Source organism: Rhinolophus sinicus, linkage group LG06 (assembly GCF_036562045.2).
Source record: "Rhinolophus sinicus isolate RSC01 linkage group LG06, ASM3656204v1, whole genome shotgun sequence".
NCBI classification, from domain to species: Eukaryota; Metazoa; Chordata; class Mammalia; order Chiroptera; family Rhinolophidae; genus Rhinolophus; species Rhinolophus sinicus.
In genome coordinates, this window is record NC_133756.1 from 119,218,180 (window position 1) to 119,234,420 (window position 16,241).

The 16,241-nt window shown below is 38.5% G+C and overlaps 2 protein-coding genes across 8 annotated transcripts in view; one reads left to right on the forward strand and one right to left on the reverse strand.

Annotated features, from left to right (window-relative positions):
- The window catches only part of PPME1 (protein phosphatase methylesterase 1), a 57,745-nt gene extending 47,431 nt beyond the window's left edge, over nt 1-10,314 (reverse strand). Inside the window, exon 1 of the mRNA XM_074335782.1 lies at nt 10,074-10,314. Within this exon, the coding sequence (XP_074191883.1) occupies nt 10,074-10,174 (101 nt within the window). The 5' untranslated portion in view covers nt 10,175-10,314. The remainder of the gene's footprint in view (nt 1-10,073) is intronic.
- Nucleotides 10,315-10,656: 342 nt separating this feature from the next.
- Nucleotides 10,657-16,241, forward strand: part of C2CD3 (C2 domain containing 3 centriole elongation regulator) — a 114,217-nt gene continuing 108,632 nt past the window's right edge. For 6 of the 7 annotated variants that reach the window (XM_019744372.2, XM_074335778.1, XM_074335781.1 and 3 more), the window contains exons 1-2: nt 10,657-10,849; nt 13,636-13,905. In XM_019744372.2, coding sequence (XP_019599931.2) covers nt 10,795-10,849; nt 13,636-13,905 — 325 coding nt within the window. In that variant the 5' untranslated portion in view covers nt 10,657-10,794. Of the gene's footprint in view, nt 10,850-10,915; nt 11,055-13,635; nt 13,906-16,241 lie in introns of those variants that run through there. The other variant, XM_074335777.1, reaches the window with a different exon arrangement.

Below are 16,241 nucleotides of genomic sequence, written 5' to 3' on the forward strand. Positions count from 1 at the left end.
TTACATGAAATTCAAATTTCAGTGTCCACAAAAAAAGTGTTGTTGAAACACAATCACATTGATTTACATATTATCTATGGCTGCTTTCAACTACAATGCTGATTAGTTGCTACAGAAACCGCATGGCCAGCAATGCATAAAATACTTACTATCTGGCCCTTTATAGGGAACGTTTGTCAATCCCTCACATAAATGATAGGTGCTACAAAAGGACAGAAAATGGAAAGATCAGTCAGTGCAGACTGAATGGTCAGGAAAAGCTTCAGGATCTCATTTTAAATTAATATTATGTGCCACATGTCTATTAAATAAAAACTTATAAAAACATTTATTTAACTATGCTACTGTAGAAAATGCAAAGAAATAAAAACAAAGGCCATAGCACTCTGTGCCCTCCAGTTTTACTGGAGAAACTAAAAAAAAAATTTACCTTGAAACATAAATTATGGTAATTGTCCATTTAAATTGCCATAAAATTACCATAGGTAAATTTGACATAACAATTTAAAAAATACAATACCAAGTAGCAATGTGCAATAATTGCCGAGTGGAAGAGACAAAAAGTGTTATAAATGCTCAGAGGAGGAACAGAGCAAATGAATGAACTGGAATAGTCTGAAAGAGCTTCATGGGTTTTAAAGGACAGGTAGGACTTGAAAAAGTGAAATGGGAGGCATTGCAAGCAGAATAAACTTGGCAATTGGCAAGGGCAACAAACATCAGGGAACTGACACTGCCTGGGATATGACTACGCAGAGCTTTTAATGTTGGCTTTTAACAGTAGACAGCTTGCTCTGGTCCCTACACTTGGTAGAGTCACTTATGTGTAGACACTGCCTCCTTGGAAAATAGTCTTCACTCTGAGAGAATCAGACATAAAGTGAGAAAGGACAGAAAAACCCAATCCTATAATATGCAGCTAGTCTGAAAATAATTGCTAATTGTTCTCTTATTGTAAAGGACTTGCTTTCAAGTTTGGGGAATCAGAAAGAAACACATAAATTGTAAATTTTGATAAAATAAAACCAAGTAATAGGCATGAATCTTTACATATAATACAGGCTAGTTCCAAGCCTGAATTTCAACAATATGAGTATTTTAAATCTCAAATTAAGACAAGGTATTTGTAAGCACTCACAACACACTTTGCCTAAACGCTGGTGTTGAAATGAAATACAGATTCTGTTATTTAATGAAGTGAAACAGCTTTCAGAAGAAAGGGAGTCTAGCTTTCGTTATACCATCTTAATGGAACTGGTGAGGAAATAAAGTTGTTCTTACAGAATGAGGCTAAATAGGTCTAGGATTTGGTTTTCTCATTCCGACAGCACTTACGTAGCCAACATGCTAGGCACCGGGGAAATTAAGACAATTCGTATCCTTAAGAAGCTCAGAGTCTCGAGGAGTAGACAGTCGACCAATAATTACAGGTCAGAGGGATAAGTGTTATATCGACAGAAGGTGACGGGGGCACAGAGGCAGCGATGCTTGCCTACTATGTGACGATGCCTACTAGGAGATAATGACCAAAACCAACAAAATTATACAATCAACTGCTAAAGAAAGAAGGGAGGTTCGGAGGGAAGAAAACAGGGAGGGAGGAAAATTTTTCCCTGCCTACTTAGAGAACAAGTAATAAAGAAACACAGTTGTATGTTTTTAAGTGAAGTCTCAAATCCAAACAGGTATAATACACGTCAACATCTACAAGGCTTCTTAAGTCTGTTAAGAAAGTTATTAATGAGTCACAGGCTGCACGGCTGCAACCCTCCTAGACACTGTTGTCTAGGAGTCTTGTAGTGGAGGCAACATACTGAAGCTTAATTGCAGCCAGCTATTTAAATCAAGGCACCACTGCCTTTTTCAAAAGCCCTCATTAGCAACACTTTGAAGATAATGGAAAGAAGGCAACCAGATGGCTGTCTGGTGTTGTGGTAGTTTGAAGTATTCACTACCAGAGATAAGGGCATGTTATATAAGCAGCAGACTTAAAGATTTTCTAAAAACTACATACTGGAAAAGGGCTATTAGAGATCATCTAACCCAAAACTTTATGGAAGGAACAATTAGCTGTCTATTATGTATCAAGCAGTGTTTTGAGTTCCGCAAGAAAAGTATCCCCATTTTAAAGATGGGGAAATAACAGGTTCAGAGATAACACATAACTTGCCTAGAGCCACTTACAGTAGCGCTGAAGCTTGGATTTAAACTCACGTAGGTCTGGTGTTTAAGACCCCATGATAGTGAGGCCCAGAAAAAGGAAAAATAACTTGACCAGAGCCACATGGCTTATTAGTGGCAGAGACAGGGTTTCTACCTATACCTGGAAAAAGTCCATGGCAGAGGACACACACAGAGGTGTGGTGAAAAAGGACTGACAGTAAACACCTTCAGCCTTCTGCTGTGGTTTGGAATGACTGGAATTTTCTTTTTTCTTTTTTTAAATCAGGAAATCTCTCGTTTATTTTTATTTTTATTTTTTTAAAATTTATTGGGGTGACAATTGTTAGTAAAATTACATAGATTTCAGGTGTACAATTCTGTATTACATCATCTATAAATCCCATTGTGTGTTCACCACCCAGAGTCAGTTCTCCTTCCATCACCATATATTTGATCCCCCTTACCCTCATCTCCCACCCCCCACCCGCCTTACCCTCTGGTAACCACTACATTATTGTCTGTGTCTATGAGTTTCTGTTTCTCATTTATTTGTCTTGTTCTTTTGTTGTTTTTGGTTTATATACCACATATCAGTGAAATCACATGGTTCTCTGCTTTTTCTGTCTGACTTATTTCGCTCAGCATTACTCTCTCAAGATCCATCCATGTTGGGAATGACTGGAATTTTCAATACAACCTCTTACTCAATCTTCAAAACATATTGGTAGTATGTGTTTGGGGCTGGTTGTCAGTACAGACATACCTCGGAGATACTGTGAGTTTGATCCAAGACTACGGCAATAAGACGAGTATTGCAATAAAGTGAATTGTTATCTTTTTGCTGGTGGAGGGTCTTGCCTTCCAGACCTTGAAAAAATGCAGTATCGCAATAAAACAAAGTATGTGTATACTGTATTTTGAAGAACATGTAAGTGTATAAGTGGACCACCCTTTTAATAATGCTATGAATTAAACCTTTTTTCTCTAAAAGAAACAACTTCATAGCATGAAGGAAGAAGTGTTTCCTAATCAACCAGAGGTGTTTTCTCAAATCTGACATCAAGTAACGTAATAAGGACTCATTAGGTTTTAAAAACATCCAATTATCCAATTTTAGAGACACTAAGAAGAAATAGATTTGCTGGTTATAAGCTTAGCAACAATAGAAAAATGGACATTTACTCACAAGTGCTCAGGTCAAGAGTTGAGCTCAAACCTGACAAATGGAGAGAAGGAAAGGTGGGGAGAAGGGGTCACTTCCTATACCTGTGCTGCAAGGAAAACTGGGGAATTTGAAGTCAGAAGATCAGTCTCTCCCACTGATTAATATCAGGACTTGAGGTAAATGTTGTTAACTCTACTCCAGACATTCCTTCCCCACTTCCCACTCTCTATTTGGAATTCCCTAACAGAATTCCAATTGTTTTAGTAGAAATCTCATTATCTTTTCTCCAGCCCAAGGGAATGAATTAGAATTGGTCTAAAACAGTCATAGTAATCCCATTCCCTACTACTAGCGATTGGTCTTAGGATGGACATGTGAACCAGTTCTAGACAATGAGGCTTAAGGGAAAAATATGCTGGGAAGTTTCCCTTTCCAGGAGGGGAAAAAAAATAAAAAAAGACAAGCTTAGCTAGGAAAAGGCTTCAGCCCCTCTCTATTCCTTCCTTTTTATTTGGAAAGATAGAATAAAAGGTACAATGCAAGTGGAGATGCAGCAGCTGTCCTACAACCATAAGGTGACAAGCAAGAGAAGGAAAAGCCAATATTTTCAAGAATGGCAAAAGACACGATGCAAAAAGCCTGGGTCCTGAATGATTCAGTTGAATGACTGAATCAATTCTGGAACTTCCTATTAATAATAAATATCCTTTTGGTTTGAACCACAGTAAACTGTCAACAGCAAATTAGGTTATTAATCTAATGTTGCTAATATGAATTTGGTGAGTTTTGTAGGTTTAATTCTATTTAAATAGTAAATCTGTTGAGTTTTATAATTATATAAGAGTAATGTGAGATTTACTCTTGCACATAAGGAATTTATTCCTAGTTTTATTTTGTACATATTTAAATAACATTACATTAAATATAACTTAATTCAATACTTGGGATCTGAAATATTTTTTCTTCAAAAGAGATTCATATTATATTTCTTCAAGGAAGACTCAACATCACACAAATGTTTCTTCTAAGTTAATTTACATATTTAATATAGTCCCAATAAAAATACTATCAGGATTTTTTTCTGGCATTAGTCTAATTGATTAGAAAGTTTATTGGTAAGAATAAACAAGAGGAGACAGGAAAAAGCTTTAAAAAGAATTAAGGGGAAGCTACTACTACCATCTATTAAAACATATTAATAATGCCTCTCTAATTAAAAGTATAGTAGTGGCATATAAGTAAATAGACAGGCTGATGGAAAAGGAAAGAAACTTCATAAACAGACCCAAATCTACATGGAAATTTGGTATATGATGAAGATGTCACTTTAATCAGTGGGGAAAAGGACTGATTATTATTGTGGTGAAATTCACATAAGGGGAAAAGAACTTTTTAATAAAAGAAAAAGTCCAATTGGTGTTACAACAATTGGACAGTCTGTGGATAGAGATAAAACTGGATCCATTCCTTACTATGCACATCATGCTAAACTTAAAATGAATGTAAAAAAAGAAACCATAGAGGTTCTGCAAGAAAACCTATATGAATTCCTTTATAATCTGGGAGAAGGAAATGTCTTTGTGATTCAAAATCCAGAAGCAATACGTGCTAGCTAGATTTGAGTATATTAAAATTTAAAAACAAAACATTTTACACGGCAAAAAAAATCAGAAGCCATGTAAAAATGCAACTTGGAAAAATATTTGACACTTTTAAAAAGAAAATATCCCTAAATACATAAAACACTTCAAAGAGCCACTTTGGAAAACAATTTCGCAGTAAATTTTTTACCATAAGACCCAGGAATTCCATTCTCAGATATTCACCCAAGAGAAAGGCAAACATATTTCCACACAAAGATTTACATGTGAATGTTAACAACAGCATTATTCATAATAGCAAAAAATTGGAAACAACCCATGGATGAAAAGGGGGTTCCATGGAAAGTATCAAACCCAAGTGTCCAGCAACTGATAAATGAATAAATAAAATGTGATACAGCTACACGACTGAATATCACTCAGCAATAAAAAGGAATGAAGTACTAATACATGCTACTCTATGGATGAACCTTGATGACATTAGTAAGTGAAAGAAGCCAGTTGCAAAAGGCCACTTTGTATGATTTAATTTACAATGAAATATCCAGACTAGGCAAATCCATAGAGATAGAAAGTAAATTAGCGATTACCAGGGGCTGTGGAAGGGGTTAGAGACTGCTAACATGTAATTTCTTCATGGGATGATGAAAATGTTCTGGAATTAGTGGTGATGGTTGTACAACCTTGAATATACTAAAAGCCACTGAACTGTACACCATAGAAGGGTGAATTCTATGGTATGTGAATTATAACTTAATTTTTTAAATTAATAACTAAAATAGAAACACTAGAATTTAATTCTTCTAGTAACTCAGTATGTGACCTTGAGCAAATCACTACTTTGCCGTTTATTTCTCCATCTGTGAGAACAGTTCAGCTCCTTAAAGCCTTCCTGAGGCCTGATATCTGTAATAAACTTAAAAGTTGAATGAAAGACTTATCTAATCAGATATAAATAAACATACAGTTTGAGGGAGAAAAGCTGACATTATAACAGACTGAATGGACAGCTTCTACTTCATAAAGAATAAGCCTTTCTCACAGTTCTCAATATAAAATAATTTACTAGTTATCATTCCTTAAGAGTTTGTGTGTCAGGAGGCATTAGTACTTTTCATGTATCGTCTCATTTTCACAGCACTCTAAGGCAAGCAGAAGTAACCTTGTTTTAGAGATAAGAAACAGACTAGGAGAGCTTAAACGACTTGACAAAGTAAAACTCAGGCTGGGCTTCAAACTCAGCTGTATGTAACTTTAAACACCAATCTCTTTGCACCAAGGTACAAGAACAACAATGGCTCAAAATCTAAAGTCAGGGTTTGACTCTTGTTTCTACCACTTAATGATTCTGTGATTTTAGTTAAGTCAATGAACACATGAGTTTTCTCATTAACAGAAAATATTAACCCTTGTCCTAATTTGCCTCAGAAAATACAAAAAGGCACTAATATATACATGTCAATCAAAGCACTGTAGAACTGAAAGAGATAATTATAGAAATGTAGTATTATTGATAAACCAAAAACATGCTGAAAAATGGTTTCAATAATCTATTGTCTCTCAAATGGTATTGAAACATATTAAAGCAGTGATTTTCAAAACACTCCTCTCAAGCACACCAGGTGTTGTACAGACTGAACACGTGTCCTCCCAAAATTCACGTTAAATCCTAACCTCCAATGTAACAGCATTTAGAGGTGGGGCCTTTGGGAGGGCTATACCCTCATTAATAAGATTAGTACCTTTACAAAAGAGACCCCACTGAGCTCCCTTTCCCCTTCTACCATGTGAGAGGACTGCCTTCTGTAAACCAGAAAGGGGTCCTCACTAGACACAAAATCTGCTGGTGCCTTGATATCGAACTTCCCAGCCTCCAGAACTGTAAGAAACTAATTTCTGTTGTTTATAAACCACCTAATCTATGGTACTTTTGTTATGGCAACCCTGATAGAAGATACCAGTTACAAGCAGGAAAACTAAATCAGAGTCGCTCCAAAAAGCTTTAATAAAAAAGTTTATAACCACTGTTTTTTGGCATCATCTACTGGCATCTATCAAAGAACAATGAAACAGGAATTTCAAGCCTTACCAAAGAAAAAGCATTGTTGTTTTGAAAAGGAATGGATTCTAGAGACTAATCCTAGATTGAATCTAGTTCTGCCACATGCTACTTGGGTGACGCTTAACCTCAGAGTCTGAATTTGCGAGAAAATATCTACCTTGAGAGGTTGTGGGCAGATTAAATAAAATACATAAAGCTACTACGACAATGCCTGGCACACAATAGTTACTCAGAAAAAAAGTAATTGCTATTACTACGTTATCCATTAATACTCTATAATAACTAAATCCAACTTGAAAAATTATAGAAACTCAAGAAAAATCATAAACTCAAAACCACCCTGAATATGCAAACACATCTAAGTAAGATTTAGTGAAATTGAAGGCACAAAATTATGAAAAATAGTTAAGAGAGTAAGTCATATAAGTGACTGTCAAAGGAACAGGCCCAACTTGATAGTGAGAGATGGGAGAGTAGGGAAAAATGGTAAGGTAAGAAAAAAGCAAGTGAGTAGGAGAAATAAAGAAGGATGCTTTGAAATTGGTGAAAGTGAGACTTTATAAATCAGGACTGAGCAAAAGGAAACACTGAATCCTAGAATATTTGCAAAAGAATAAGATACAAAACTCAAACTAAGTATTCTCAGGATAATAGCTATAAATCCAAAAAGACACAGTGGGTCTCAGAGTCAAGAGACCCACATTCTAGTCCTTAGGGGCCTTACCACCAAGCTTCTAGGGTGCCTCAGTATAAGGAAGATTTGAGTTTCAATTTTGCCATTTATTAAGAGAAAATGTTGTCCCCTGCCTCTTAGTTTAGTTTACAGAACACAGAATTTTTTTGAGTCTCAATTCCCTCAACTGTACAGTGAAGTGCTGAGATGAGATCATTTTAAAGCTCTCTTCCAGCTTTATGATTCTAGGGGAGAGTCTATTATCACTAACATTAGATGAGGCCTGCCTATGTTCCAATCAGGAAGTAGAAAAAAAAAAATACAGGGAAATAAGCCACTTGAGGACCAAATAAAATTCGCCAACATATGGTCGTCTCCTCACAATACTATAAAGAAGCATCTTTCTAAATAGCTTTATTTTCCAGGAAGCAGTTAACCTAAATTAAGAAGACGAAAGTATCTATTTAAAGAGGATAAATTACTAACAATTATATAATCGTCTAATCAGCAGATTTTCCCTTAATTTTCTCTTAGTATTTTTCTTCAGTTCTTCATCTTCAGAGACCTTGTTTTGACAAAAGTGAGAAGCCGAGCTCTAATTAAACTTATCTAAAGCATGTATAGTTATTAAAAAACTATTATTTTTGTACATTTTTACCGAACAGTGCTCGTATACCGAAAGATCAAATTTTAGATTAAGATAGGCAGCAACTAAGATACACAACAATAAAAGTTACCTTTATACTCCAGGTTAATTTTCCCAAATAATCTGTTATGGATCAGTTTCCAGATCCTCCTTATTATTCATGTTGCAGTCCTACCTTTTTGTCTTCCAAAGACAAAACCATCTTCATCTTACCTTATATGCAGCCTTCTACCAACTCTTTCTACTGTGCGCCCATCGACCTACCTTCTCTTGTCAAGGTTTTTCCATTTTTCTACTGTATATCATAATCAAGTCTCCACTTCAATTTTTAAGTTTCCTTCCTGGGTTTTTTCCACCCATTCTCACCACCTCCTAACCCAGTGTTTTAATTGTTAGGACTTTGCTTTCTCTTCATTCCTAGGACCTACTTTCTCAGTACTACATCTCCTATCTTCATCTCCTTTTTGATTAGTTTTTGTACATAATACTTCTTGAAAACCTAAGTTTTCTCTTCTCTAGTCCTTACTCCAAGAATATCTACCAGCCCATCTCTAGAATCCCAAACACACTCTTGACTACCTAATACCCAAGTGTTCTTCCTGCCCCTTTTCTCTACAGTCACTAGTCTCCAGAATCCTGTCTGATACTACAAATACCCCTCAAAACCAACTGCCTATTCAATTCTCTCTGCTTTCCAGCAAGTACCTCTCCCAGGTTCAACTCATTATGCTTTCTCCTACACTGAGATCCCTAACCTGGCACAAACCATTCACCAACCTACAGTTCCAAAAGTCCAGCTTCTCAACACAGCTTTCTTCCTAGTACACGGTTCCTCTGAAACATTTTAAGTGGCTACTCTCAATCCTTCATTAATTCTGAGTCTGATCAAACCAGTACATAGCTTCCATCAGACCTATTTGCCCAGCAAAAATTAATTGCCCAAATCTTTCTCCTTATGCTTCCCAGACATTATCTCTGCAGCACTTCCATTCACTAAACCCTATTCCTCGTCATTTCTCAATTTCTAAAGTCCACGGTCACTCTCTAAGATCCTCAGCCCTCATCACTCCTCTTCTTTCCTCTTCTTATTCCCTACGCTCGCATCCCATTAAATTTCCTATTATCCTTAACTGTCTTCTTGGCTATGTTCTCCATCTCTCTTTACGCCTCTTCCCCAAGCTTTCTCAGTTCTCCTAGTCATCCCCTAACTCCCTGAATCTGCCTCTTACCCCTTTAGGAACTCTCTAGAACCTTCTGCTCCCCAGTTCACTTTCCTTCAGGTGTTCTCTAGTTCCCTCAGCTTTTCTAATACCTAGTTCTCATAGTCTTCTTACTCCTCGCAAATTTTTCCCTAGTTGTTTCCCCTAATTCCCCTCAACTTTTCACTCAGTCATCCTCATTTCCCTCAATCTTCCCCGGCAGTTTTCCCCCCACCTTTATCACCGCTCCACTTCCTTTCTTCAAACCTCCTCCATCCCGTCTTCTTGAGGTGCTTCTTATATCTCTTAAACTACCCTCTGGGCTTCCTTAATCTTTGCTTTATTCCCTCTCCTTTCAATACTATTTGTCCTCCAATTTCCATCGACTTGGCGTCTCCCCTAGTGCCCAAATCTGCCTTCTACTCCATCTAAACGTCTCCAGGCCGCCGCCAACATTCTCTCCTATCCTTAGCCTCCCTTTCCGTGCAGCATTAAACGCCCAGAGACACCATTCTCCAATGGCCGGGGTTTGGCCTCTAGGGAGAAGGGGTACCGGTCACGTACCCCATTCGCATCTTGGCTCCGCTCTGACTGCCCCCGCTGCCGGGCAGAGGGGGGCGAGAGGGCAGGCGGCCGAGGTGCATGCTCTTCTCGAGGGCCGACATGAAGGGGAGGCCGCAGGTAGTCAAACAGGAGCCGAAGCTTCGTCCCACGCTAAGTGCGGCCCAACCGGTCACAGCTCGCCTCTCTACCGACGCACAGTCGCTTTTGGACAGCACCCAGCTACCGGCAGCACCGCCTACCGCCCACCGGCTCCGTAAACTCCACCCCCTCTCCTCAGGCGGTTCCACCGGAAGTGCGCAACAGCGCTCCACAAGGAAAGCTGGGTAACGAAGTCTGGGGAGCCCTCAGACCCCAAGCGGGGAATCTTAGCGACTCTCACCGGAAAGAGAAGCTCTCCTAAGGCAATGCACCCTGGGCAATGGAGTCCTCAAAGGGCGTATCCCTTTGCGCTTGCGCAGCTAGAAGAAACAGCGTCCAACCCCGCAGAGGTAGGGAGCAAAGCATCCTGGGCGTTGTAGTATATTAGCGGTAAGGAGGCTTGGCGCCTTCCCTTCTCACGGACTCCCAGAGACTGTTAGAGGAAGAGCAGCTTCTTCCTGCCTCCCAGGCTGCCCAGCGGCGCCCGTTGCCGAGGAACGCAGGCGCGGTGGGAAGGGATGGCGGGAAGCTACGGCTTAGGTGATGGGACCGGAGTTGAGTTGATGAAGAGTTCCGCCTCGTCATGAAACAACGAAAAGGCCAAGGGCCTGGGGGCGGTCGTGGCCGCAAGAAAAGAGGTAACCTGAGCGACCAGAGGTTGTGAAGGTGTAATAGGGAGGAACAGGGGAGCAGTGTGTACGGAATTCTAGGGAGACCTCCACACACTCCTGTTAAAAAAAAAAAAGAAAGAAAGAAAGAAAGAAAAGGGAAAGGGACAGAGGAAGGAGGATAACCAGGGAATGAGAAGGTTAAAAGAGAGGGCAATTGGCCCTCCAACGAATGGTAAGGAAATAGGGTCTGGCGTGGGGGGCAAACTGGACGAATAAATGGGGACAGGTGCAGACCGAAAGGGTAAAGGCAGGATGCTTCTAGAGGAAGGGAACAAAAAAATTCTCGAAAAATGTTTTAACTTTTTGGAAATTGAGATATAATTGACATATAGCATTGCTAGTTTCAGGTGCCCAGCGTAATGATTGGATATTTGTACATATTGTGAAGTGATCACCATAATAAATCTAGTTAGCATCTATCACCATACATAGTTAAAAATTTTTGTTTCTTGTGATGAGAACTTTTAAGATCTATTTTAGCAACTTTCAAATATACAAACTGTAATCATCGTTGGTGTACGTTACATCCCCATGGATTAGGATTGTTTTTGGTAACAGTTCAACGTGCGGTGGGGGGAGGGGTATTCCTTTGGAGGTCCATGTAGGGCTGGAAGAAACATAAGTTGGAGAGGGGAGTATGTCAGGAATCGTAATAGGCAAGAATCACACTTTATACAGTACTCCCCAAGAATTAGCATGAAGCACAACTCAGTAAATGTTAGTTGAGTGAGTAAAGCATGAAACAGTCATGAGGCATGAAGGGCTACAGGTGAGAACTGGGAAAGATAGCTGTGGAGGAAAGAGGAAGAAAGAGTGGAGAGCGACATGGTGTGGCAGTTAGAGTTGGAGTGGTGGTAAGGACATGAGGCTCTCTGAAGGATTTGAGATGATGAAAGAGTGTGTAGCAAGAGGACCTTATCAGGTTAGTATGCTCCAGGAGAAACAGCTCACTAAGAGAGTAGGGAAATGTGAGCTGCTGGAGGAACAGACACCTTAGGAACCCAAGGCAGATCAGGAAACTGGAAATTGAATCTCTACAGCACTACCTCAAAAAACGAAACAAACAAAACCCATCATGTTACTGTCTTTTTTACATTATACGCAAAGAGGTATTGGGAATAGTGATGGTACATTAGGCCATTGGGTTGAGGACTGACGCTGCAGTCTGGGAATAAATTTTAGCTAAGTTTAAAGTTAGCTAAGTTTTGAAGCAGTGTCTTACCTGCCAGGAATGATGGGAGGATGTGAGACATATGGAAGTGGTCAATGCAGGTGTTCCCTATGTCAAACCGGTGAAGCATATTTCGTTAATAGGAGGAAAATCAAACTAGAAATAAGAATGCTCCATTCTCTATACCATCTGCATATGCAGTAATGCTCACGTATACACCTGTGCATAATTTTTATATTGAAACTAGCTATGCATAAAGGTTATGGTGGGTCTTTTCTCCACTCTAGAGAACAGAGAGGGTGTTCACTTAAAAAATCCTAAGAATTAGTTATATAGATTCCTGATCTATAGACTTCAGTATATTTTCTTCTTGTGAGGCCTTACCACTCCCCAAAGGAAAAGTCAGAGGAATAGAAATGTATGTGTAATATACTCGTAAGAATGGTTTCTTAAATCGCCCAGTCTTGGTTAGAAGATACATTAAAGTTTTATAGAAAGACATGATTAATTGCCTCATTTATATTTTATTATGTCTGAAAACCAATAAATATTATGAAGCCAGCTTGTGCTATAAATAGTGCAGAATCTGAAGACGATAATCTCTGTCCTCATTGGCTGAGTGATATTAGCAGCAAAGAAAAGATAGACAATTTAAGGTGGTCTTTATTGAAATGCTGAGTTGTACGGTATAGACAATCATTTGAGAGTTGAGTTTGAACGAGTTCTAAATTTAGTGATGGTTTTGAAATAAGAGAGTTAGGTAAAGATAACATATCTTAAGGACTGTGGACTTTGCAATAATCAAAACAACAGTACTTGGAAGAAAACTTCAACTACTTCTGAGATTTTAAAAACCTATCATTGTATTTGTATTTTTAAAATGGTATCTTTCAATTAAGGAGGAGTTTGTATTAGCATGTCTGTGGGGACAGAGCCCCAGAGAGCAGTTTCCAGGCTCTCGGCCTCACGTGGAAAGGTGCTGGCTCAGCTAGTAAGTGGCCATCAACTGTGATTGGATGGCCATCAGCTGTAACCAGTGAGCCACTGGCCACTAATATAACTGCTGTGGCTACACTAGCGGCAAAATGGGGTCTAGCAAGGAAAATGGGGGCTAGTAAGAAGATGGTGACTTAGCCTGCAAGCGGCGCAGTGAGGGTTGTGAACAGTGTGGCTCCTGCTTCCTGTGTCTCCAACCCAGCCACCAGCGAGAATATGGTGGTATGCCTCCCCTATCTATGGCTCCGTGGGTGTTCCTTTTCGGCCTCACCATGTCCTGTGTTCTTATGTGGGGAGCGGGAGCAGAGACCCACATGACACCCTGCATGACAATGTCTTAAGTTGGTATGTTCTTATAATGACTGGAATCAAAACCTACATACTAAGTAGTTGTCAGGGTGGCTTAAGTGATCACGTAGGTTATTCTGTGGTTTGCTAGTTACTTCTCAGGTATTAGAATAGGTAGGATAAGCCTGCTCTCTGTGGAGACTAAAGCGTTTTTGTGTGTTTTCATTCAAAAAAACAGATGATATGTTTTCTATATTTCGTCTACATTTTTACTTTGTGTTCTTGGATTCCTCCCCAGGTTTGAGTGACATTCCTCCATCTACAAGCCTGCCACCTCTGGTTGAAGGTCAGCTACGCTGCTTTCTGAAACTTTCTGTTAATAAAGTCCTATGGAAGATTGCAAAGCCTCCCTCAGGTGTACTTGTCCGAGTGAGATGGTGGGGAGAAACATCAGATGGAACCCTCTTTTGTCCCAGGGACACATTGCAGACTGAACCAAAAGCTATGAGAACAACTACACGTTATGCTATTCGCTGTGGTCCAAAGCAGTTTACCTCTTATCTAACAGGTATGTTTTTGTCTTATCATTTCACTACAGGCCTAATAAGCATATGGTTATGTTGTCAGCATAGGTACTATTATGTACATAGTATCTGTGACATTGTTAATTATTGAGAAGTCAAAGAGGTTTTATAGTAGCCATCATTTATTGAGAGTATTCTATGTGCTTTCAGTTGATACATATTGTTTCTAGTGCTTAATGTCCTGCAAGATAGATGTTTTTCTCTTTTATAGGCAATGAAACTGAGGTTCAGAGAGATGAAATGAATACTCTCTAAGGTTACACAGCCGATAAGTGGCAAAACTAGGATTTGAACACACTTCTGTCTGCAAGCAAAACTCTTACTTTTCACCACATCATGCTTCTTTAAGTAATAACTGTAGTCTCTGCTCTGGGACTTACGTTATGCTCAAGGAAAGAGGATATAGGTGTAAAATTTACTACTAGTATAAGATAATGCATGCTAAATGCCAAATGAATGGTTTAGTGAGTTAGTACTACAGGTTTTTGAAGAGGGGAAGGATTGTTCTACAGGGACCCAGACGCCAAAATTTCTTCATTTCTGTTCAAGGAAAGTGTTCTAAATGTACTGTTATTTCTCTATTCAGGTCAAGCTTTCAGATAAACATATTTTAGATGGTGGAGTTATTTATCAAATCAATATTGTTTAAGTCAGTAAAAGTTAAGCATGGATCACATAAACATTGTTGGGCTAAGAATACTGGAGAGTCAAGGTGAATTAAAGATTAACCTGTCTTTATGAAGCTTATGTTCTATCAAGAAAAATATTTTGAAAATGTCAATGTAAAGAACAAAAAAATTCAGTCATTCAAAAAATACATATTGAACATTATTAGCATGTGCTACACATTGTGCTAGCCACTGTACGAATTGCAAAAATGAATGGAAAAAAAAATAAATCAGAATGGTATCTAATTTTAACTAAATTTACAGAGCAGTTTAGTTACAATAGCAGGTAGAAAGTGATAAGTGCTTTTAAAGGCTACCTGTGGATACTCTGGGTACTGTAAACCTGAAACTTAAATCCTCAGGTGGTATTTTTATATAATTTAACAAATGAAGAGGGATTAGAAATTTTTTAGTAAGAGACAAAATACCTGTTAATATGAAATTAACAGGTCAGACATTTATTCAAGCATCCTGTGGTGAAAGAAAGAATGCATTACACTTGGCATCTGAACTTTAGGTTGGTATTATCAGTTGTGGGACTTGGGGAAAGTCCCTTCCCATTTCTGACCCCTCCCCCTTTTCCTCATCTGTAAAATGGGACCAAATAGCTGCCCTTTCACCTGGCTTTTTAATGAAGAAGCAGCCTGGTTGAGTGAGAAGAACATGGGTTTTGAAGTCAGACAATCTTGAATTTGAACTGTGGCTGTAGGATTGCATAGCTTTATGATGCTGGAAGATTCCTTAAGGTCTTGGATTCTAAGTTTCCTATTAGTTAAATGGGGATAATAGCAGTTACCTGGCAGGAATTGTGAAGATGAAATGAAAAAATTTTGTAAAGTGATTGGTCCAGTAGGTAGCACATTGATGTGAATTTTATAAAAATATAAAGTCCTGGGCACTGTGGGGGTTTACAGAGATTTTAAATGTAGTCTCTGATCAAAAGGAATTTACAAAGATTTGTTGAAAAAAACAATATTGACATGTATGAAACAGTAGTGAGCAATGCCAGACAGTATGTAATTAAGTGGGTGATTACTTGGTACATATGAATATTCCAGGAAATTAATAAGGGCTAAGCTTATCATAAGTTAGTAGGAAACCAGAATCCTACTTCTGTTGTGCTCTAACTTGCTGCTTGACTTTTGAGCGATTCATTTCATCTTCCTGGGCCTTAATTTTCCCGTTGGTAGATTGAAGGGGTTAGCCACCAAATTGGCCAGTACTCAAATATCATGATTCTAGTTAGGGAAGAAGCCTGGGAGAGGGTTGCATTTGAACAGATGAGGTGAACCTTGCAAGTGGTGGCTGCGCTGTGGACATGAGTATGATATGTTTATTAGAAAATGAACACACAAAAGATCAAGCATTAGTTCACATGAGTGTGTGCTCTAACTGAAAACGTGGAAAAATGTTAACTATTACTTAAGATATGTGGTATTTGTTTTATTATACTTTTATGTACTCTTGTATATGGAGTTAGCTCATTTAAAAGAAAATAAAATGTGTAAAGTAAGCTAATGAATACATTGTCACATGTTAGCATAAAACGTAAATAGGTCCAGGTTGGAAAGAGAGAGGCAGTAAAACAGAGATTGTATGAATTCCTCAGATAAAAATAATATAAAGGAACAAGCAAAAATGTATAGCATTTT